Here is a 25,504-nt window from a genome sequence, read left to right on the forward strand (position 1 = left end):
AATCAGGCTGTCCCTAAACCATGTGCTTGTGTCATGAAGGTCCAAGTGAAAAGCTTGAGACTGAGTGGTTAAAGTCGTGATCCAAAGCAAAGAGTGTGCTTAAGAGCTCTGGACACCACTAATTGGGGACTTTAGCAAAGCTAAGTCACAATCTGAAAAGGTTCACCCAGTTATGTGTCTGTGGCATTTGTGTATCTGGTGGTAATACTGGAAGACAAAATGCTTAGGGCCACAGCCAAGACTCATAAGTAGCTGTGTTCAAGAATCAACATGCTTAACTAAGAAAGTCAATAACACTATCCCAAATTCTAAATTCCCCCAGAGACGCCAATACCTCTAAACTACAAAGGAAAAAGTGAGATGCCAAAGCTGTTCAGAAGCAAAAAGCTACAAGTCCCGCTCATGTAATTAAATTAATATTCATTGATATTTTGGATTTTATAGTATATTCTCTTCTTTTATCCTATTTGATTTTCAGTTGCTTGGGGACAAGCAACAATTTAAGTTTGGTGTTGTGATGAGCGGATAATTTATACGCTTTTTGGCATTGTTTTTATATAGTTTTAGTAAGTTTAAGCTACTTTTAGGGATGTTTTCATTAGTTTTATGTTAAATTCACAATTCTGGACTTTACTATGAGTTTGTGTGTTTTTCTGTGATTTCAGGTAAATTCTGACTGAAATTGAGGGATTTGAGCAAAACTCTGAAAAAGGCTGACAAAAGGACTGCTGATGCTGTTGGATTCTGACCTCCCTGCACTCGAAATGGATTTTCTGGAGCTACAGAACTCCAAATGGCGCGCTCTCAACGGCGTTGGAAAGTAGACATCCAGGGCTTTCCAGCAATATATAATAGTCCATGCTTTATTCGAAGAATGACGACGTAACTTGGCGTTAAACGCCAAGTTCATGCTGCTGTCTGGAGTAAAACGCCAGAAAAACGTCATGATCCGGAGTCAAACGCCCAAAACACGTCATAACCTGAAGTTTGACGCCAATAAATGCCTCTACACGTGGATTGATCAAGCTCAGCCCAAACACACACCAAGTGGGCCCCGGAAGTGAATTTATGCATCAATTACTTACTTATGTAAACCCTAGTAGCTAGTCTCTCTTACTATTGTATTAGACATCCTGGATTGTATTTTCTATCCTGTGATCACGTTTAGGGGGCTGGCCATTCGGCCATGCCTGGACCTTTTGCTTATGTATTTTCAACGGTGGAGTTTCTGCACACCATAGATTAAGGGTGTGGAGCTCTGCTGTACCTCAAAGATTAATGAAGTTCTATTTTCTTTTATTCAATTCCTCTCTTATTCTTATTCCAAGATATTCATTCGTACCCAAGAACATGATGAATGTGATGAGTTAATAACCCTCATTATTATTCTCACTCATGAACACGCGTGATTGACAACCACTTACGTTCTACATGCACCACAAGCTTGAATGTGTATCTCTTAGATTCCCCAACAGAATCTTCGTGGTATAAGCTAGATGGATGGCGGCATTTATGAGGATCCGGAAAGTCCAACCTTGTCTGTGGTGTTCCGAGTAGGATCCTGGGAATCCGGAAAGTCTCACCTTGTCTGTGGTATTCCGAGTAGGATTCCGGTAATGAATGACTGTGACGTGCTTCAAACTTTAACCTGCTGGGCGTTAGTGACAAACGCAAAAGAGGGATTCTATTCCAGCAGGAGCGGAAACCAACCGGTGATTGGCCGTACTGTGACAGAGTGCGTGCATTAGCTTTCACTGCGAGGATGGGATGTAGCTATCAACCATGGGTGATGCCTCCAGACTGGTTAGCTGTGCGAGTGACAGCCGCACAGGTTATTTCCCTGAGAGGAATGAAAGTAGCCACAGCTGATAGTGAACCCCTATACAAAGCTTGCCATGGAAAGGAGTAAGAAGGATTGGGTAGAAGGAATAGGAGAGCAGGCGTCCGAGAGCTCTACAGCATCTCCATTCCGCTTATCTGAAATTCCTACCAATGAACCTACATAAGTATTCCTATCCCTTTTATTATTCCTTTTTATTTAATGATAATCACAATTACTCTTTAATCCGCCTGACTGAGATTTGCAAGGTGACCATAGCTTGCTTCATACCAACAATCTCTGTGGATTCGACCCTTACTCACGTAAGGTTATTACTTGGACGACCCAGTACACTTGCTGGTTAGTTGAACGAAGTTGTGAATTCCAATAAAGAAAACCTCACACAGGTGCTGCCCCTTAGAAGCCTTCATCTCAAAATAATTAGAACATGGCAGTGCCATAAATAAGCTTTCATTCAAAATCCAAGAAACATATAATGTGATCACAATTTCGTCCACCAGTTCTCTGTCCCTTTTCTGTCTCTTATTTCTATATCAAACTTTTGTGGAAGCAACACCCATCTTATGAGTTTGGGTTTTGAATCCTGCTTTGTGAGTAGATATTTAAGAGCAGCATGGTCAGTGTACACAATCAGTTTTGATCCTACAAAATAAGATCTGAACGTGTCAATGGCATAAACCACTGCAAGTAACTCTTTTTCTGTGGTCGTGTAGTTCTTCTGTGCGTCATTTGAAACACGACTGGCATAATAAATGACGTGCAGAAGTTTGTCATGCCTTTGTCCCAACACTGCACTAATGGCATGGTCACTGGCATCACACATTAGTTCGAATGGTAATGTCCAGTCTGGTGCAGATATGACTGTGCTGTGACCAGCTTAGCTTTCAGAGTCTCAAACGCCTGCAGACACTCCTTATCAAAGATAAATGGCGTGTCAGCAGCTAGCAGATTACTCAGAGGTTTTGCAATTTTTGAAAAATCTTTTATAAACCTCCTATAGAATCCTGCCCATGCCCCAGAAAGCTTCTGATTTCTTTAATATTGCTAGGTGGTGGTAATTTTTCAATTACCTCCACCATAGCTTGATCCACTTCTATTCCTTTGTTCGAAATTTTATGCCCAAGGACGATTCCTTCAGTCACCATAAAGTGACATTTTTCCCAGTTTAAAACCAGGTTAGTCTCTTGGCACCTTTTCAGAACAAGTGCTAGATGGTCAAGACAAGAGCTGAATGAGTCTCTAAATACTGAGAAGTCGTCTATGAAGACTTCCAAAAACTTTTCCACCATATCAGAGAAAATAGAGAGCATGCACCTCTGAAAGGTTGCAGGTGCATTACACAGACCAAATGGCATCCTTCTGTAAGCAAACACTCCAGATGGACATGTGAATGCTGTTTTCTCTTTATCCTTGGGATCTACTGCAATCTGGTTGTAACCTGATTAGCCATCCAGAAAGCAGTAGTAATTATGACCTGCTAGTCTTTTTAGCATCTGGTCTATGAATGGTAAAGGAAAATGATCCTTTCTGGTCACTGTGATGAGTCTTCTGTAGTCAATTCACATGCGCCAACCTGTAACTGTTCTTGTAGGAACCAGTTCATTCTTTTCATTATGAACCACTATCATGCCTCCCTTCTTGGGGACAACTTGAACAGGGCTCACCCAGGGGCTATCAGAAATAGGATAAATAATCCCAGCCTCTAGTAATTTAGTGACCTCCTTTTGCACCACCTCCTTCATAGCCGGATTCAGTCGCCTCTGTGGTTGAACCACTGGCTTAGCATCATCCTCCAATAGGATCTTGTGCATGCATCTGGCTGAGCGAATGCCCTTAAGATCACTGATGGACTACCCAAGAGCTGTCTTGTGTGTCCTTAGCACTTGAATTAGTGCTTCCTCTTCCTGTGGCTCTAAGGCAGAGCTTATGATTACAGGAAAAGTGTCACCTTCTCCCAGAAATACATATTTCAGGGATGGTGGCAATGGTTTGACCTCAGGTTTAGGAGGTTTCTCCTCTTCCTGAGAGGTTTTCAGAGGTTCTATTATTCTCTCTGATTCCTCCAGATCAGGCTGAACATCTTTAAAGATATTCTCAAGCTCTGACTCGATACTCTCAGCCATATTGATCTCCTCTACCAGGGAGTCAATAACATCAACGCTCATGCAGTCATTTGATGTGTCTGGATGCTTCATTGCTTCAACAGCATTCAGCCTGAACTCATCCTCATTGACTCTCAGGGTCACTTCTCCTTTTTCGACATCAATGAGGATTCATCTAGTTGCTAGGAAAGGTCTTCCTAGGATGAGAGTTGCACTCTTGTGCTCCTCCATTTCCAGCACTACGAAATCAGTGGGGAATGCAAATGGCCCAACTGTGACAATCACATCCTCAATCATGCCTGATGGGTATTTAATGGATCCATCAGCAAGTTGAAAATAGATCCTGGTTGGTTTGATTTCTTCTGCCAAGCCAAGCTTTCTGATAGTGGATGCAGGTACTAGGTTGATACTTGTCCCAAGATCACATAGAGTTGTCTTGGTACAAGTCCCCTCTAATGTGCATGGTATCATAAAGCTTTCAGGATCCTTAAGCTTCTCTGGTAAGCTTTTCAGAATGACTGCACTGCATTCTTCAGTGAGGTAAACTTTTTCAGTTTCTCTCCAATCCTTCTTATGACTTAAGATCTCTTTCATGAACTTAGCATAAGAGGGTATTTGCTCAAGTGCCTCTGCAAACAGAATCTTTATTTCAAGAGTCCTGAGATAGTCTGCAAAGCGGACAAATTGCTTATCCTGTTCTGCTTGTCGGAGTTTCTGAGGATAAGGCATTTTGGCTTTGTATTTCTCAACCTTAGTTGCTGCAGGTTTATTTCCTACAGATGTGGTTGGAGAAACCTTTTTAGAGGAATTGCTATCAGCACTTGTATGTGTCTGATCCCTCACTGGCGTTTGAATTCCAGGGTTGGAAGCTGGATTGGCGTTGGATGCCAACTCCTTACCTGTTTCTAGCGTTTGAACGCCAGAACTGAGCATAGGTTGGGCGTTTAACGCCAGCTCTCCACCCTTTTCTGGCGTTTGAGCGCCAGAATTATTCCTCTCTGGGCTCTTACTATCCTCAGAGGGATTTTGGGTAGCAGTTTGTTCATTTCTTGGCTTCCTGCTGCTTTAAAGTGAGGTATTTAATGTTTTTCCACTTCTTAATTGAACTGCTTGGCACTCTTCTGTTATTTGTTTTGATAACTGCTGTTTTATTTGCTTCAACTGTACTTTCATATTCATATTAGCCATTCTTGTGTCTTGTAGTATCTCCTTGAATTCGGCTAGCTGTTTTGTTTGAAAATCTAATTGCTGATTGAATCCAGTAACTTGTTCTGCAGGACTGAGTTCAGCAGTTACTGTTTTAGCCTCTTCTTTCATGGAAGACTCACTACTTAGGTACAGATGCTGATTTCTGACAACTGTATCAATGAGCTCTTGAGCTTCTTCAATTGTCTTTCTCATGTGTATAGATCCACCAGTTGAGTGGTCCAAAGACATCTGAGCTTTTTCTGTAAGCCCATAATAGAAGATGTCTAACTGCACCCACTCTGGAAACATTTCAGAGGGGCATTTTCTTAGCATCTCTCTGTATCTCTCCCAGGCATCATAAAGAGATTCATTATCTCCTTGTTTAAAGCCTTGGATGTTCAGCCTTAGCTGTGTCATCCATTTTGGAGGGAAATATTGATTCAGAAATTTTTCTGACAGCTGTTTCCATGTCCTTATGCTAGCCTTAGGTTGGTTCTTTAACCACCTCTTAGCTTGGTCTTTTACAGCAAATGGAAACAGTAATAATCTGTATACATCCTTATCTACTTCCTTATCATGTACTGTGTCAGTAATTTGTAAAAACTATGCCAGAAACTCTGTAGGTTCTTCTTGTGGAAGACCGGAATACTGGCAATTTTGCTGCACCATGATAATGAGCTGAGGATTCAACTCAAAACTACTGACTCTGATGGAGTGTATACAGATACTACTCCCATATGAAACAGTAGTGGGGTTAGCATATGACCCCAGAGTCCTTCTGGACTGTTCATTTCCACTTAGGTCCATGATGGAGAAAGGGAGATAATGTAGATAAAAGTTTTATTTATTTTATTATATTTATAAAAAAAATTTTGAAATAATAAAATAAAATAAAACTAAAATAAAAATAAAAAAGATTTGAAAATATTTTATGAGGATTTTTGAAAAAGTGAGGAGAGAGAAAGTGGTTAGGATATTTTTGAAAATTATACGATTTTAAAAAACTTAAAAGGATATGGTTTGAAAAATTTTGACCAAGTCAACCCAAGGGATTCGAAAATTATGAGCAATTAAAGAAAAAGATATTTTTAATTTTTGAATTTTATTATGAAAGAGAAAAACACACAAAAGACCAATGTTCTGAAAACCGGACCGGACCGGCCGGTTCAACCGGGTTAACCGGAAACCGGTCACCTAACCGGTCCGGTCCACATGTAAAACCGTGTTGCAAAAAACCGGTGGAAAAACCGGACAAACCGGTGGTTAACCGGCGAACCGGGCGAACCGGCCCGGTTTTTCCAAGTACCGGTTTTTCCTCCAACTATTGGAACGGCGTCGTTTGGCTATTTTATATAAAAAAAAAAGGCTGAAGCGCTGAGCAACACGGGTAGAAGCATCAGTTTACCCTAAATCAATCCCTAATCTTCGAAGAACACTCAACACTCCACTCCCAACCCTAAGCTCGAGGCTGGACAATCTGCAAACGACGGACAACCGACGAACGCCGTGAAGAACACTCCCACCGTTGCGGGTCGTCGCGCACCGTTGCGGCTGCTGGGTTTCTGGGTTTTGGTCGCGGGTCGTGAAGCACCGTTGCGGGTTCTGGGTTTCTGCCTTCTGGGTTTCTGGGTTTTGGTCGCTGGTCGTGAAGCACCGTTGCGGGTTCTGGGTTTCTGGCTTCTGGATTTCTGGGTTTATGGCTTCTGTTCGTTCTTCACTTGCGGTAAGTTCTGGGTTTCTGGCTTCCATTCGAATTTTGAATAAATTTGTTCTTCAATTTTTTGTGAGAAGAATAAATTTGTTCTTCAATTTTTTGTATGTTGAATAAATTTGTTGAAACGTTGAATAAATTTTTCTGGCTTCTGTTCGTAACTTCCTATTTTGAATAAATTTTTTGATTTATTTGCTGAGGTTATTTGTTCATCAGTGAATTTGTTTTGGATTGCTTCATGATTTTTGTTTGCTGCTTCTGATTTTTATTTGCTGCTTCATGAATTTGATTTTCTGATTGTTACAGATGGAACAATCACAAAGTAACCCACAGCCACAAGATACTGAAGATGTTGAATTTCAATTCAAAAGGCTTTTTATTGATCTTCTGCCGTGGTCGCCTCCCTCTGCTCTTCCGTGCTTGTTGAAGATTCTGGTAGGTGAGTCCTCTCCTCTTTGCTGTGTTCTTGCTGTGTTGTGTATTGGAAAGTCGTTCTTGCTGTGTTATGGTATGGAATGGTGTGCTGTTGCAATCCTCTTTGCTGTGTTTTTGGCTGTTACTGTGTTCTTGTTATGGTGTTAATAATTGTTCTTTTTGCTGTGTTATTGATTAATTGTTAATAATTTATATTACACAATAATCTGTATTTTTTGTTAATAATCTTGCTGTGTTGTTCTTGGTGTTGTATTTAAACTGCTGCTGGTGTTGTGGTTACTAACAATTTAAACATAAGTGTCATGTTATTTACATGGTTTTGATTTTTATGCTTGTGCTTGTGCATTTTTAGTCTTGTTTCAAAGACTAATGTATGGAAGAATACATAATGAGTCACATGATATTAATGGAGGAGTTGGTGTTGTAATTAGGAATGAGATGAGAATCATAATGGAGGCATCAACAACCCAGACAATACCTTATCCCCTTGAAGCACATGAGCAGAAGCATATGCAGCATTTTGGAGGTTGAATTTTGTAAAAGACTGTTGTTTTTCAAAGGTGATTCTTGAAAGTGACAATATAGAAGTAATGGGTGTCCTCAAACAGAGAAGGTGTTTTAATTCTTGTTTTGGAACTTCTATTACTGGTGCCATTTCACTTATTAGAAATTTTAGATTTGTGGAATTTAGTCATGTTAAGAGGGAAGGGAATACAGTAGCTCATGAATTAGCAACCTTAGCTCTTACCACTCCAAATTGCATGTGGATGGAAGATGCCCCAAGCCATGTTCAGAACTTGGCTATGTTAGATGTCTTTCCTTTATCCTGAATGAAATTTCCTCTGTTTCAAATAATGTATGGAAGAATACTATATGTATATGCTGCATATTTATGCTTAGGTGCTGATTCTACATAGTTTTCTTCTTGAAGTTTTGCTCTTTATTATGTGAAATTTTAAATTTTATTAAGTTAGAAATTATTAAATTTATATATTTATAATAATTTATTATTTAAAATTATTTTTAGATTTTAATAATTTTATTTAATATTTAATTAAACCGGTTGAACCCCGGTTGAACCCCGGTCGAACCAGTGAACCATTGAACCAGTGACCTCACCGGTTCTTTGACCGGTCCGGTTCTCGCAACCTTGCAAAAGACACAAGACTTAAAATTTTTAGATTCAATGCTCCTTGTTTTCGAAAATTTTGGAGGGAAAACACCAAGGCACACCAAACTTTAAAATTTTAAGATCAAAACACAAAGAAGACTCAAGAACACCTTGAAGACTCACAAGAACAACAAGAACAAAAGAAAGAACACCAAACTTAAAATTTTTAGAAAACCAAAATAAAATTTTCGAAAACTAAAGAAAAATTAACAAATGAACGCCAAACTTAAAATTTGGCACAAGATTTAATCAAAGAAAAATTATTTTTGAAAAGTTTTAAAAAGAAGATACCCAATTACCAAGAACACAAGCACAGTGCTCTAGCCAACTGAGCTATAAATTTAACGTGTTTTAAAAAGGTATTTTTAAAGGAAAATAAAAATATGCAATTGACACCAAACTTAAGATATGAAACTAAACTCAAACAAAAGACTCCAAGAAAAAAATTAAAAACTAATAAAGAAAAATAATATTTTTGAAAGATTTTTAAAAGGAATAATAAAAGATGCAATCCTAGTGACTCTAAACTAAAAAGACAAATTTTTTCTAATCTAAGTAACAAGATAAACCGTCAGTTATTCAAACTCGAATAATCCCCGACAACGGCGCCAAAAACTTGGTGCACGAAATTTTAAATCACACTTTTCACAACTCGTACCACTAACCAGCAAGTGCACTGGGTTGTCCAAGTAATACCTTACGTGAGCAAGGCTCGAATCCCACGGAGATTGTTGGCTTGAAGCAAGCTATGGTTATCTTGTAACTCTTAGTCAGGATAATAATAATTCTCAGTTTTGATTGGTAGTAAATAAAAAGCATGGATTAAATAATACTTGTTATGCAGTAATGGAGAATATGTTGGAGTTTTGGAGATGCTTTGTCTTCTGAATCTCTGCTTTTCCCTTGTCTTCTTCTTCACGCACGCAAGCTTCCTCCTATGGCAAGCTATGTGTTGGTGGATCACCGTTGTCAATGGCTACCATCCGTCCTCTCAGTGAAAATGGTCCAGGTGCGCTGTCACCGCATGGCTAATCATCTGTCGGTTCTCACTCATGCTGGAATAGGATCCATTGATCCTTTTGCGTCTATCACTACGCCCAACTCTTGTGAGTTTGAAGCTCGTCATAGTCATTCAATCCCTGAATCCTACTCAGAATACCACAGACAAGGTTTAGACTTTCCGGATTCTCAAGAATGCTGCCAATGGATTCTAGCTTATACCACGAAGATTATGATTAAGGAATCCAAGAGATACTCATTCAATCTAATATAGAATGGAGGTGGTTGTCAGACAAGTGTTCATAGGTTGAGAATGGTGATGAGAGTCACGAATCATCACATTCATCATATTGAAGTGCGAATGAGTATCTTAGATAGAAACAAGCGTGTTTGAATAAAAAACAGAAATAATTGCATTAATTCATCGAGACACAGCAGAGCTCCTCACCTCCAACAATAGAGTTTAGAGACTCATGCCGTCAAAGAGTACAAAGTTCATATCTAAAAATGTCATGAGGTACAAAATAAATCTCTAAAAGTTGTTTAAATACTAAATTAGTAACCTAGGTTTATAGAAAATGAGTAAACTGCGATAAATAGTGCAGAAATCCACTTCTGGGGCCCACTTGGTGTGTGCTGGGGCTGAGCTTTAAGCTTTACATGTGCATAGGCTGTTTCTGGAGTTAAACGCCAGGTTGTAACCTGTTTCTGGCGTTTAACGCCAGAATGGAACATGGAATTGTCGTCAAACGCCAGTTTATGTCGTTTATCTTCGAGCAAAGTATGGACTATTATATATTGCTGGAAAGCCCTGGATGTCTACTTTCCAACGCAATTGAGAGCTTGCCAATTGGACTTCTGTAGCTCTAAAAAATCTATTCCGAGTGCAGGGAGGTCAGAATCCAACAGCATCAGCAGTCCTTTTTTCAGCTTGAATCAGATTTTTGCTCAGATCCTTTAATTTCAGCCAGAAAATACCTGAAATCACAGAAAAATACACAAACTCATAGTAAAGTCCAGAAATATGAATTTTGCCTAAAAACTAATAAAAATATATTAAAAACTAACTAAAACATAATAAAAACTACATGAAATTACCCCAAAAAGCGTATAAAATATCCGCTCATTACACTTCTTATCATTATATTTTCGAACTGAGTTTATGTGTCACAATTGTTATATAATTTTGGTTCATTTCTGAGTGAATTAAGGTGCATTTGGACTCGTTGTTCTGCACAATTCAAAATTCTTCCTCCTCACATTTATTGCTTCTTTTTCATTTTTTCTTTTTCATCTTCTTATTTTATTTTGTTATAATTCTTCTTGTTTCGCTCTTTTAAGAAGAATAAAACCAAGAAAAAGAGAAGAAAAATAAAATAAAGAAGAAAAAAACACATAATACTGCAAAATTATCAAGGAGGGGATGAGAAAAAAAAATACAATAACAACAACAGTAACAAAAAATGAAGATGAGGAGAAAACACACAAAGAAGGAGGAGGAGAAGGAACGCAAAGATGACAACGGCAATAACATGAAGTCCCGTGCGTGAACGTAAATGACTTGGTTGGAAGAATGACGTGTGCGCGTATAATCACTTTCTTTTTAATGAGAGTGATTTTGATTGGTGTTGGGTCTACTTGGTTGGACTTGGATAATAATAATGCTTTGGATGTATAACAGATCTGTTTTTTTTTTTTTATAATAAGAAATATTAGGAGACTATCAAAATTTAGATCCAAGTCTTTTTATGAATCAAGTTCAACTAAGTTAAACAATAAGACTTAGAATAATGACAGCCATAACTAATTTTTATTATGCTAGACCAAAATAGTTGGATTTAATTAACAAAAAAAACTTAGATATATAATATTATTTCACAATTTATTATTTTTTGTCATTATTTAATTATCAACTTATTTATTTTACTCTAATTCATTAGTCTATAATTTAATAATATATTTTATTCTATATTTTTAAAAATTAACATTAATCGATAAACAAAAATAATAAACTTCGAAGTTTGAACGCTTCTAATATTTCCCATTTGATAATTTTATTAATCTCTCGGCGAATTTGATACATAAAAGTGATAAAACAAAAAGTAGTGTCTTTTAAGTTTTAACTTTTAACTTGGTAGAATGCAAAGAAAAGAAAAGAATTGTTATTTGGTTCCTTCTTAGCAAAGGAAAGTAAAGCCTTTTTCAGTGACAAATCAATTCGGACGCTTCAGCTTAAGTAGCAGCAGCAGCAAGCAGACTCCAAAATGCGATCGTCTCCTTCCTTCATTGCCTTTTCTCTGTTATTCATCGCACTCCTACCCTCTATTCAGGTCACTAACAATTTCCATTTATTATCTTTTTTCTCTTCTCTGTCATCGATCACCAATTTACCATAACCAAATGCTCATCTTTTCCTAAGTAGGCACACGCACCGATTAACGCTCACTTCAAATCTCTTTCGCCGTTTTCCTCCGCTCTCGAAACCCTCCAGAAACAGCTAGGGTTTGTGCTTCTTCTTAATTACTCAGTTAGTTAGTTAGTTAGTTACTAGGGAATGCTATTGTGTACGCACATGTATAGCTTCTTTTTTACACCTACTGTCATATGTTTATAAATTTGTGATCTTGGAATTTGTTTGCTATGTTTATGCTATCAGTTACACTTTCAAGAAAATTGGGCTTCTTCGCCGTGCCATGACCCATGCTTCGTTCTCTGAGGAGAACAACAAAGCCTTGGCAGTTTTGGGCGGCAGTGTCATCGAAACCGCCGTGTCCTTCAAGCTTCTGTCCAAGGACATTGATGTTTCGGCTTCTGAGCTGAACAAAATGGTATCACGAGTCTCAAATGTGGAATCTTCTTGTGCCGTCGATGGAACGCGGCTGAGCTTGCACAAGGTGGTCAGAGTTGCTCCCAACACCAACGCTTCTGCGCCTTCTGTGGTTTGCGGCGCGTTTCGAGCTATCTTTGGTGCCATTGCTATTGATACCGGAAATTCAGATGACGCTGGCAGTGTTTTCTGGAACCTTCATGGTGATCTTCTTGGCCATGCGCTATCAATGTGAGTTCAAGTTTATGTACAGTTGTTTGTTTCATGCTTGATGCTCAAAGTACTTCTTAAGTTGTTAGTGAGTGATCTGTGCTTTCTGTGTTGTAGTTTTTAATCGACCTGATTACTTTTGCTTTGCATATTCGTGCTGTTTCTTTTCTTTAATTCTGTCAAGTTATGAAGTCATTTAGCAACTGTCATTTGCTTTTCTGTGCATGTCAACTATTTAATTGAATGTCTAAAAGATGATCTGGTAAGCATGTTTAAGCAAAAGTCCTGAATCCTAATTGAGATACATTGAGATGAGTTGGGGATGACGCAATGCAATGTGTATGTGTCTATGTGATGAGTCTAATTTCATGTTACCTTAGAATTGGTCACTGGAGCTGAAATATAATTGTTGATAGAGCAGAACCTTAGATTTTGTTGGACTTTGATGTTAGATGATAGTATTTAAGATGTTTTGATGGGGAAAAAGGGTCCTTGTGGCTGAAAGTGGAAGAATAATATGAGTTATTAGATGCCCGTGTATGTTGAGGGCACCGTGAAATTCAAAATTTCAAGGGTGGCTGAATTAGTACTGCTGTTAATGTTTATGGTGGAGTTGAGAATTTGGCATGGATTATTTGGTAAAAATGTGGAAACTAGGCGGAGGGTCAGATTGTCATAAACTATGAAATGGATAATGATTGTCTCAGCAGATTAGAGGAGTGGGACTATAATCATGTGAACAATATTTAATTATTTATGAATGTGATTCAACCGTAAAGTTTGTGTTTTGTTGTGATTGTGATGTAAAAGAAAATTGGTTATCCAAATGAACGTTGAGCCCCATAATGTTTTAGTTTACAAACATAATTATGGGAGAGCAATCAACTTGGGTTGGTCGAGTAGTTAGCTCACTCGTCCGTTTCAGTAAATGTCGGGGTTCGAATGTGGGAGAGCATTTGCAGTGTGATCATGAATGTAATCAGCTGTGTTTTCTGTTTCGTGAGGGAAAAAACTGGGGCATTCAAGCAACGCTGCTTTGGGCAGTATTTTCCACCAAGAGGCTTTTGTTTTTGCCTTCAAGGATAGAGTGGAGAGTTCTGATTAGTGACGATGAGGATGCTAGGTAAACAATGGGAGATGTGAACAACGAATCGCATTTCAGGCCCGATAACCATAAAAAACCCTAACCCCCATCAAACCGTAACCCTTTTTTTTACAGCAGCCTCCCAAACGCACACTCCTCTTCTCCGTCGTGCCGTCGCATCTCCACCGCATCGCTGACTCTTCTCCATTGTGCCGTCATCATTGCCGTTAGAGACGCACGTCAGCGTTGCCTCGTATCGTCCCCATCGTGCCGCCGCTGTTGCTGTGCTGGACCTAAGTGCTGCCGCCCTTCATCCAGTCCACACCACCATTTCGCTACGCTGCCACCCTTCCTTCTGAAGCCCTTACCATCCACAGCGCCACCTCCTACATCCCTACCGTTGACGGCGTCGTCACTGGCTCCGCAGAACCGGATTCATCGCATCGTCGGCCCTAAGTTGTTTCTGACACCCCTGGTAACGGTAAGCAACCCATCTCGAATGGAAAATAAACAATCCCATCTGTATGAAAAATAACTATCCGCATCTGCATCAAAAATAAACATCCGGGACTGTCATGGGGTCGTGAACTGCAGCGAAGGCGGGAGCATAGGATTGTGAAACTACGACTGCGGCTGCACGGGGTGCAGAAGACAATGGAGCTCTTGGAAGGAAAGGCACCTCGCCACAAAGTTATCTCCGGTGATGACGGCGAATTGTGGATGTGGACAGGGAGTGGATCCTCTCCAGTGGAAAAAAACTAGATAGTATCCAGTGGAAGATCTCACCACTCATTACATTCTTTCTCTCATTTATTGTTGGTCCCACTTGTAAAATTAAAGGTGGAAAATTACACTTTATTCTCTCCAGTGACAAAAAAAATAGAGAGAATCCATTTCCAGAGGGGCACTATATAAGCTGTGCGGCGGACATCGAAAACTCTGTTACAATGGAATTAGAAGTAATTGTTTGTAGTGTAAATGTGTTTAAGAGTGCTAATATTAAATTTTTAAATTTTAAATTTTAAATTTTGATAATAATTAATTAAAAATCTGCTAAAATATATAATTAACTTACCCCTTTTTTTGAATTCGTTGTTTGCGTTATTTACTATATAGGATGTACTTTTTCTTTAGCTTAGTAGCCGAGTTTTCTTTAGCTTAGTAGCCGAGTGCGTGTGATGTGTACCATAAGCACGGTAGTTTCCCATTATATGAATAAGGCTGGGTTTGATAAAATTTTTTGAAGAGATGTTTGTGTTTTTTAAAAGTACAAATATCTCATCTTGCGTTTGGTAAATTAAAAAGCCTAAGTGTTTATGCTTGCGGTTTTTTAAAGTTAGGGGTGCTTTTGAAAGCACCTAAGAGGGAGTTTTTTAAAGTTGGCTTGTGCTTATTAAAATTCTAACACAATCTTCATATATTTTTTTATTTTTCAACCTAATCTTCACAATTTCAACACAAATACATCTCTATCACGTATTAGGTAGGAACTTCTATCTATTTATATTATTTTTTTGTGTGGTTTTTTGTATTTTTTAGTAGATGTTTGTTTTTTTCTGTTCTTTAAAACGTAAAGGAGACCTGATTTATGGAAACCAATCAAAAAATTTTCGTACACCAACCTCATGAACATTAGTCAAAATTTTAATAACAACATATATATATATATATATATATATATATATATATATATATATATATATATATAATTTTACTTGAGATATGTGTCCCATTTTCTGTGATTTATAAAAGTGAGTCAATATATATAGATGGATAATAGAAGTTTCAGTACTAACATTGGATTACATACAAGTTTTATTATTGACTAATGATAACTCTATTTATATTAATATAGAGAATAAATCAAATAAATATTTAAATTATTGGTCTCTAAAATTTGAAAAAAAAAATTATTCTTCGTTATAAATATATTTATTATAATTTTTTTAAATTTTTAAAAACTGTTTTATCAAACATAATTGTAATATTTGTGTTTATTAAAAATTATTTTTAACATGATTTTATAAAACGCAAATGTTGTAGCTTTTAAAAAGCTGTCTTTTAAAAGATAGATTTTATAAACTATTTTCGAAAAGTAAAAAATTGACCAAACCAATACTAAATATACGAGTATACGACCCGTGCTTTTTCCCTTAGTAGCTATTTATTTTCTTCTCATTTTCCTGCGGGGGCACACACTCCACACACGGTTTACACACAGCCGCTAGAAATAGTGAAATATTACCGAGAAAAACAAAAAATAAAATTTACTAAAGTCTAAAACTTTAAATAAATTATCAATAATCTTTCCCTTAGATCAAAAAATATCTAGTATTGTTTTGGCTAAATATTTTAATTTTTCTTTAAAATTTTCAATGTTTCTGTACTACTACCGTAATAGTAAGAGGAAATCATTTAAATATTTCTATGGTAAAAAATCGTAAACAAATGTTCTGTTAGTAAGAATAAAAAAGTTTACCAAAATAAATAAAAATAACAAACAACAATAAAATTTTATTCCACTAGATAGAGTCGGCTACATGAATCAAACGATGTTATTGTATTCTGTTATGTATTATGTCTACAGAAAGACTGTTTATATGTAGATCTCGTTTGACCACCTTATGAATGGTCTTCTTAGGTCTTCCTCTGCTTTTTGTCCCTTGTCCATCTTTCATCTCATCCATCCTTTTGACTGGGTGTTTTATCGGCATTCTTCTCACATGTCCAAACCACCTGAGACATAATTCAACCATCTTTTTTACAATGGGTGCTACTCCAACTCTCTCCCTTATACCTTCGTTCCTTATTTTATCCAATTGGTATGACCACTCATCCATATCAAAACTTTAATCTCTACCACACCTAGCATATGTTTGTGCTCCCCTTTAACCGTCCAACATTCCGTACCATAAAGCATAGCCAGTCTTATAGTCGTGTGATAGAATTTACCTTTAAGTTTTAAAGGTACTTTTTTGTCGCATATAAAACCAGATGCACTCCACCATTTTGGTCAACCTGTTTGGATCATATGATTTACATCATGTTCAATCTCTCCGTTATCCTGAATTATGCACCCAAAATAATTAAAACTTTTAATTTTTTGTAAGATATTTTCTCCAATCTTCACCTCTATACTAGGATTTTTCCTTCTCAAATTGAACTTATATTCTATATATTCCGTCTTGCTACGGCTTATGCGCAGACCATACACTTCTAGAACTTCTTTCCATAAGTCCAACTTCTTATTTAGGTCTTTTCTTGACTCTCCCAAAAGGATGATATCATCGGCAAAAAGCATGTATCATGGCACAGGCTCTTGAATGTGCTCTGTGAGTACTTCCAAGACTAATGTGAAAATGTATGGACTTAAGGATGATCCTGGTGTAATCCTATACCAATTGGAAATTTCTCTTTCACACCATCTTGAGTCTTCACACTAGTTGTCGTCCTATCATACATGTCTTTAATTCCACGAATACATGCGATCCTTACTCTCTTCTTTTCTAAAATCTTTCATAAGACCTCCCTTGGCACCCTATCATACGCTTTTTCCAAATCAATAAACACTATATGTAGATCCATTTTATTACTACGATACATCTCCATCATCCTTCTTAATATGTATATCGCTTTAGTGGTAGATCTGTCTGGCATAAATCCAAATTGGTTCTCTATTACTTGGGTCTCTTTTTCCAACCTCCGTTCTATCACTCTTTCCCATAACTTCATGATATGACTCATGAGTTTGATCATTCTATAATTTCTGTAACTTTGTATATTCCCTTATTCTTGTAGATAGGTATCAAGGTGCTCTTTCTCCACTTATCAGGCATCTTCTTTAACCTTAAAATCTCATTAAAAAGTTTGGTTAACCAGTTGATGCCTTTTCCTCTAAGACCCTTCCAAACCTCAATCGGGATATTATCAGGTCCTACTACCCTGCCATTTTCATCTGCTTTAGAGCCTCTTTTACCTCAAGTCTCGAATCCTTCGATAGTAGTTAAAGTTTTGATCTTATTTCCTTGTGCATAACCGACCAAGGCTCGGAAGAGTCTTCTGTCCCTCATTAAATAACTCACCTTTCATTAATATTCTCCTTTTGAGCCAGCACCTCTCCATCCTTATCCTTTATGCACTTAACCTGATCAAAATCTCTCGTTCTTCTTCACGGTTCCTTGCGATTTTATATATACCTTTTTCTCCTTCTTTCGTGCCCAAAAACTGGTAGAGACCCTCATATGCTCTTGTTCTTGCTTCACTTATAGCCACTTTTGTCTTTCTTAGCCGCTTTATATTTTTTCCTGTTATCTGCATTGCATCATAAAAACCACTCTTTAAAGCACTCTCTTTTTATTTTTGTCTTTTCTTGTACACTCGCATTCCACCACCAAGACTCCTCGTCTCTTGGTCCTATTCCTTTAGATTCATCAAAGCTTTTTTTTGCTGTTCTTCTAATAATTTCTGTCATCTCCCTCCACATCTCTTTCGCGCTTCTATTCCCATCCCACTTTGTCTCTTCTCCTACCCGTCTTAGGAAGCTTTTTTTTTTCTCACCTTTCATCCGCCACTACATCGTCCTTGGGTTCTTCGTATGATGTCTTTTTCTCAACTTTTGCTTAACGCGAAAGTCCATGACGAGTACCCTATGTTGTGTTATCAAACTCTCTCTCTGGATAATTTTACAATTAATGCAAAATTTTTGGTCGACTCTCTTCAACAAGAAAAAGTTGATTTGAGAGCTTGTCATGCCACTCTTATAGGTTATAAGATGTTCGTCTCTCTTTTTAAAATAAGTATTTGCGATGAGAAGATCAAAAGTTGAGGAAAAGTCCAAAATAGTTTTACTCTCGACATTGATCACTCTGAAACCATGGCCTCTGTGAATACTCCCATACCCAGTCGCTTCTCTCTCAACATGGCCATTTAAATCTCCTCCTAAGAAAATCTTATCTCCCAAAGGTATGTCTTGAACCAAACTCTCTAGATCCTCCCAAAATCTTATCTTGTGTTGTTCGTCTGAACCCACTTGCGGTACATATGCGCTAATCACATGGAAAGCACCTCTCTCCACCACAAAGCACACGGTGGAGGAGCATTTGAAACATTTGGTGGAGGAGCACCGGTTGCTGGTGGTGGGATTGAGGCTGGTCCAGATGGTGGAGGTTGTCTTCTTTTTTATGGGAGCTTTGGTGGTCTTGCCTGGACTTGCAGGTCAGGTGTTGTAACCTGTAAAAATATATTTAGTGATATCAAAATGAATATATAAAGCAACAATAACAGAGAGCAATAGTTGAAGTACCTGGTGGGAGTCTTCCTTTTCGTTTTCTGGCACAATTGGTTGACTCATGCCTACCTCAATTTCAGTAGCATTGTCCTCATTTTGGACTTCAGTTGCAGCAGGGGGAGGTTATTACTGATTTCCTGTATCAGTTTCACCACCACCACCACCACCACCACCACCAGCTGCAACAGCTGTAGCCTCGTCGTCAGCCTTCTTCTTGGCACAATTTCTCTTGTCGTGACCCTTGCCACCACAATGACGGCAAGAACGCTTTTTATATACCCTCTTCATCTTGGTGATCTTCTGCTTCTTACCTCCAACTGGGCCTTCATCAGCCTCCTTTCTTCGTTTCTTCTTGGGTGCTCCTGGCATCTTCTTAAACTTGGGTGCTTATGGTCTGTTGTAGAGTGACTTCTCCCATAGTTTCTGGCCAGGAATAGGATTGATATGGAATGCATATGTATCATTGTATTTATCCATTGTCAACCATCTATGATAGAATTTTTCAGGCTGCTTGTCTGCCCTAGTCATTGCAGCATAAGCATGGACACAGAGCATACTTGTTTCAAATCAATAAAATGCACCCACAATTACAATATTAGAATAAGTATTGGAACAAAGACTAAAGTGTAACAATAATGACATTTACTATAAGAACAGTAATCATAATTAAATTAATACCACTCAGTTGCCAAAATCTACATGTACATATTCTCTGTTGGTCCAAAAAATAACTTATCATCTTCACCCGAATCATCTTCAGGTACTAATCCATCATCAGTTTGTAGTATCTCCTTCCTCAATTTACTGAGTTTAACTTTTGTATCATGCTTCCTATTTACCTCTTTCCTTTTAGCTTTCAGTATTGTACTGGTGACCTCTTCATCACTAGAACTCTCCTAAGCTCTGAGCTTGTAAGCATTATCCTCTGCACTTTCATAATTGTGCGAAAATTCTGATTCTGATAACACAACCGTATCAACTTCCTTTCCCTTGCCTTTAGTTGTTTACCTTGTCACATGACCTTTGGCTAGACCCCTAGCTATATGTCTCCTATTCAATGTTGTTCTTGATTTGCCTTTCTTTGCAGTTTTTTTTTTTTGCAGTAGCACCTTTTTTTTTCTATCCCATTCTTTGAGGGCAATTTGGGTTGAAAAATCTTATCCAGTTTTGGCTTAGGCACTAGTGTTGGAGTGCTTTTGGGAATTAGGGTTGATTTGGTGGTTGCAGTTGGTACTTGAGTATGATCCTTGTCTTGGTTGGGTGGGGCAGGAATAGCAATCATAGAAATTAGGTTCGAAATGGTAGATTTAGGAATTGGGGTTGATTTGGTGGTTGCAGCTGGTACTTGAGTATGATCCATATCTTGGTTGGGTGGGGAGGGGTAGCAGCCATATAAATTGGGTTCGGAATGGTAGAGGTTGCCTCTTGGGTGGGTTCGATAGTTTTACGATGGTTGATACATGGGCTTGGAACTGGGTGTGGAGGAATGGCCCTGGAGCTTGGTCCTGTTCTCAGCAAAATTGGTTGGGTAGGGACTTCAACCACCACCTCCTTGCCCTTTTTGAATGGTGATTCTTTCAAGTACGTTGGAATAGATACCCCATGTTCATAGTACACATGCACCTCTTCGTGGTTGCTTTTAGCAAGGAAGCACATCTCTAGGAGCTCAGCATCATAATTAAGTTCTCTTAGGTCAATCTCTAAGGGTCTGTTTGGAAGCAACTCCCAACAGTGTTTTGCCTTATCATACCCAAGCTCTTTGTAGTAATTCCTTATGAAAAAGACATCTAGCCGATTAGGGTCAAGTTTCGAAATCTCTAAAATATGGTCCCTGGTGTATGAGACGACACCATCTTCACTCGTCACAAAGGATCCCCCATGGTGACACACAATAGTTATGAGACCCATCTACAAATAACAAATGATCATCAAAATTTCCATCAATCAAGAAAGCACAATAACCCCAGTCCCTAACGCACCATGAAAACACATAAACTGCATACATAAACAACACACATACTTCTATTTTCAGCACATTACAACTATAGCTACCATCATTACAGCCAAAAACAAACAATAAAATCGCAACAAGAAGATACGAAGAAAGCTCTAACAAAAATTTCTAGAAAAACCACATAAGAAAACGATGAACGAATGAATATATATCGACTTAACAATGTAGAAAAAGCGATGATCAAGAAAAACAGAGGAGTGGATGGTAGCTATTTTATTTCTCCTTTCTATTTTGGTTACCTCTAACAATCAAGATGCTTTTCTTGAGAGAGAAGACCAGCGAAAATCTCTCTCAAAGTGGCGCCATTGAAGAAAATAAGGAGAAGAGGAAGAGACTGTGTTGGATTGAGAGAGTAGTTACTGCAAGTTAAATCCCCCTCTGTATACACTAACCGATGACGTTTCGATGCAATTTGGGCGCCAAATTAAAAATGACGTCATTTTGGAAGTCCAGCCTAGCTTCCAGCGTGGCATCCGTCAATCCAAGTCATCTTTTCGTCACCGAAAAATGCTTCAGGGACGACCGTGAGTCATCTTTGTTAAATTCGAGGACAGTATTGGGGCCAATGCAAGTTTAGGGACGACTTTGAAGCTCGAGTGCAAGTTCAGGGACCACTCTGAGATTTAACTCTTCTAATCTACTAAAATCCTGCTTAAAGCCCTTGCTAACTTAAGTATCGGAGTCTCTTGTAGGTACTACCCCCAACCTCCTCACGAGGAACTCGGACAGGCAACACCTTAGCACCAAAGATGTCAACGTTTCAGGTAACTCTCGAAACAAATTATATATCATATCTATTCAATTTTACCAAATTTATTTCAAATCAAATTCATATATTTAACATAAAAATGATAAAATATTTAAGTTCAATTTCATTTGTATGTTAATTATGTTAAGTGTAACAAAAATTAGACATCAGATTATAAAATATAAATTAAATAATATATATATATATATATATATATATATATTTAATTATTTATACTGATTAACTCAACTATTATTTTTAATATATAATTAATAATTTTTAATCTAATTAAACTCGTGTATAAGCGGGGCCCATGTACCGTGCAAGTGAGTAGCACTTAATAGTAGGTATTTCCGTTACAAAATTACAATTGGATTGGGGATTAAATTAAGCAAAAACAGGGAGGCACCAGCGAAGCCAACTCAACTGAGCCCACCTCACCATCCATCGACGAATCACTCTCCCATTTATAAATTATAAGTTTATAACCCTCCAAACTCACACTCCACCCTCTCCCTTTCTCCAAATCCCGTTGCAACCACTTTCTACACACAAAAACAAAACCAACAACACACTCATCATATATATTGAATTATTGATTCATAGCCACTGTGATATATATAATACAAGATAAGAAGATTTCGTCCATGGAACTGGAACTTGAATCCTCCTCCACACCCACAGCCCAAGCCACTTCCCGCTCATCCTGCTTCCCCTGCTTCGCGCCGCGCCGACGCTCCGCCTCATGGTGGCAGCGCGTCCGTACAGCCTCCTGGTCCGACAACTCCTCCCCCCGCGCTCCTCCTCCCACCGCCGCCGACCACTGGTGGTCCCGCGGACTCCGGGCATTCAAGAAGCTCCGCGAGTGGTCTGAGCTCCTCGCCGGTCCTAGATGGAAGACCTTCATTCGCAGGACCTTCAATCGCAACAACAACCGCGCATCCAAGCGCGTCGCCGCAAACTACCAGTACGACCCACTCAGCTACGCCCTCAACTTCGACGAGGGGCAAAACGGTGATTTTCACGATGACCCTGACGTACGCAACTTCTCCACGCGCTACGCCTCTGCCAACGTAAAAAGCGTTTCGGGCGCGGAGGAGGAGGCTGGTTGCGGTTCGGGTAAAGATGACGTCGTTTTGGTATGAGGTGAGCTGGCAAGATTCATGTGGTGGATAGTGGAAAGACAATGCCAGCAAAGGGTGAGAGTGAGAGTGACTGCGCGTGGGATTCGGTTGGTGTCTTCTCCACTCTGTGACTCTTGAATGTGACATTGGTGGGTGGTGCCAATGCCATTGTAGCAACCTTTCCCTCTCACTAGTTTTTTTCTTATTTTGGCCCTTTCGTATTTTGCTTTTCTGCATTTTTATTGTTATTCTCCTAAAGTAATTACTAGGTTGGTTTACTTCTTCCTTTCTTTTCGATCCAATGTAATTGTCTATATACCTGTATATTGATTTTGCTTCACAATTAGCGTACTTCATCACAATCAATTCTTTTCCCCTTCTTCTTTAATCTGAATAATAAATTAATAATGGTTGGTACCTGCTTGGGGATTGTGAGAAGGTAGAAGGCGTCGCTTCTAATTCACAATCTTCTCCTTTTCTGCTTTTGTTATTTTTGGGAAATTAATTTATTTTTGGAATTATACTTTTAAATAGTTAATGATTAATAATTATACAATTATATTAATTATACACTAAAATTAATTACTAATATAAAATATATATTAAAATATAAATATTTATTAAAAATAAATTAAATAATATATATTTTTATATAAATATATGATAATTAATTTTAATGATTAATTTTAATATACAAATAATATTTTTGATAATAATAATTATTGTGATTGGGATATGGATGTGATGAATGGTGGTGGCCTGGTGGGGTTTGCTTTCGGATTTGGCAAATTGAAACCTATAATGCTGTCTCCGTGTAGTTTTTTTTTTTTTTTTTGGTGACTTGTCTCCGTGTAGTTTAGTAAGGCTTAAGAGAAACCTTTTTTTAAGGATAAGCAACTTAAAAAAAATTCTGATCCGTATGAATTAGAAAAATGTTATTTAGCCAATAATTTTTAAGCATTAATCAGTTCTTATAATTTAAAAGTAAATTATAACTGCTTCGTAATTGTATTAATTTTATATATCTATTTTACTAATTTTTAGCTTTACCAACATTCAAATTTGTTCCTTTCTCAATGAGTTCTCCGGCTATCCCCTATTCCTGGTGAAGTCATATCTTCTCATTTTCTCGGTAATAGTCTTCTTCAAATTCCGAGAATTTTTTTTCCCTTCTAGTTTATTTTATTAACCAAAGTGATTTTTTTTCATTTTTTCTTATCTTTCATTAGTATCACTGCTTTGTTCTCCTATATTCTTTGCATACGCTATTTCTTCTTAGAGTAAAGTATCGTTTTTGTCCCTAACGTTTGGGGTAAGTCCCAAAGTTGTCCCTAACGTTTCAATCGTCCTATTTAAGTCCCTAACGTTTCAAAATTGACTCAATGTTGTCCTGCCGTTAGGGATCCGTTAATAGAATTAACGGCGGGACAAAATTGAGACAATTTTAAAACGTTGGGGACAAAAACGATACATAGAAATAAATTTTAATTTTATCCTTCAATAATATTAATTTTTACTGTACATAATATTCAATCGTTTTTTAAATTACAGTTAATCACATTACTTTTATTTTAAATAAATTAATTTTGTTATAATTTTATTCTTAAAGTAATGTAATTTTTTTATAAATAAATAAATTTTACACTTTCATTATTTAATCACATTACTTATAATTTTTTTAATAATTTTACATTTAAAGTAATGTAATTTTTTTTATAAATAAATAACTTTTACACTTTCATTCTAAATAATATAATTTTACTTTCATTACTTAATCACATTACTTATATATTTTTTAATTTTACACTTTCATTCTAAATAAATAAATTTTTTATAATTTTATGCTTAAGTATTGTAATTCTTTTATAAATAAATAAATTTTATACTTTCATTCTAAATAATGTAATTTTACTTTCATTACTTAATCACATTACTTATAATTTTTTTTTTATAATTTTACACTTTCATTCAAAATAAATTAATTTTTTTATACTTTTACTCTTTCATTCTAAATAATGTAATTTTACTTTCATTACTCAATCACATTACTTATATTTTTTTTTATAATTTTACACTTTCATTCTATTCATATTACATTATTTATTTAGAATAAAAGTGTAAAATTTATTTATTTATAAAAAAATTACATTACTTTAAGTATAAAATAAAAAAAATTTTATTTAGAATAAAAGTGATGTGATTAAGTGTAAATGTGATTAAAAATAATTGAATACTATGTATAGTAAAAAATTATTATTATTGAAGAATAAAATTAAAATTTATTTTTATGTATCATTTTTGTCCCCAACGTTTTCGTCCTATTTAAGTCCCTAACGTTTCAAAATCGTTTCAATTTTGTCCCGCCGTCAATTTTATTAACGGATCCCTAACGATAGGACAACATTGAGTCAATTTTGAAACGTTGGGGACTTAAATAGGACGATTGAAACGTTAGGGACAACTTTGAGACTTACCCCAAACGTTGGGGACAAAAACGATACTTTACTCTTCTTCTTATTTTGTTAGTATTATTCTTCATTTGTTGTCTCAGTCAGATGTGTTTGAATTCTTTTAATTTATTTTATTAATCAAATTAATTTTCATTTTTGTTCTTTTTATATCATACTGGTGCGAACCCTCTTATGTCATTTTCTTTGAGTGAAGTACCAACCCGGTCCTGTCCATTTTTAAGAATGACAACGCGATCCCTCAAAATAAAATCGATCCACTTCGGTCCTTGTGGGTATTTTTCCGTCAACTCTGA

At 37.1% G+C, this 25,504-nt stretch overlaps 2 protein-coding genes across 2 annotated transcripts; both read left to right on the top strand.

The window, feature by feature from the left end:
* Positions 1-11,599: 11,599 nt before the first annotated feature.
* LOC130962364 (protein NUCLEAR FUSION DEFECTIVE 2) lies at positions 11,600-14,552 on the top strand. Its single transcript, XM_057888591.1, has 3 exons — positions 11,600-11,776; positions 11,869-11,948; positions 12,103-14,552. Exons 1-3 carry the CDS (start codon positions 11,711-11,713, stop codon positions 12,506-12,508), a joined length of 552 nt encoding a protein of 183 aa, XP_057744574.1. The 5' UTR covers positions 11,600-11,710; the 3' UTR covers positions 12,509-14,552.
* Positions 14,553-21,985: 7,433 nt separating this feature from the next.
* LOC130961886 (uncharacterized) lies at positions 21,986-23,083 on the top strand. Its single transcript, XM_057887927.1, has one exon. The coding sequence runs from the start codon at positions 22,264-22,266 to the stop codon at positions 22,759-22,761; it is 498 nt and encodes a 165-aa protein (XP_057743910.1). The 5' UTR covers positions 21,986-22,263; the 3' UTR covers positions 22,762-23,083.
* The last annotated feature ends 2,421 nt before the right edge of the window (positions 23,084-25,504 follow it).

Source organism: Arachis stenosperma, chromosome 1, assembly GCF_014773155.1.
Source record: "Arachis stenosperma cultivar V10309 chromosome 1, arast.V10309.gnm1.PFL2, whole genome shotgun sequence".
Lineage (NCBI taxonomy): Eukaryota > Viridiplantae > Streptophyta > Magnoliopsida > Fabales > Fabaceae > Arachis > Arachis stenosperma.

What these genes read in the sequence shown, in the direction of transcription:
- LOC130962364 (XM_057888591.1), top strand. Translation starts at nt 11,711, where the DNA reads ATGCGATCGTCTCCTTCCTTCATTGCCTTTTCTCTGTTATTCATCGCA. An exon ending in CACTCCTACCCTCTATTCAG is followed by an intron (nt 11,777 to 11,868) that starts GTCACTAACAAT and finishes TTTCCTAAGTAG; the next exon opens with GCACACGCACCGATTAACGC. An exon ending in ACCCTCCAGAAACAGCTAGG is followed by an intron (nt 11,949 to 12,102) that starts GTTTGTGCTTCT and finishes TTATGCTATCAG; the next exon opens with TTACACTTTCAAGAAAATTG.
- LOC130961886 (XM_057887927.1), top strand. Translation starts at nt 22,264, where the DNA reads ATGGAACTGGAACTTGAATCCTCCTCCACACCCACAGCCCAAGCCACT.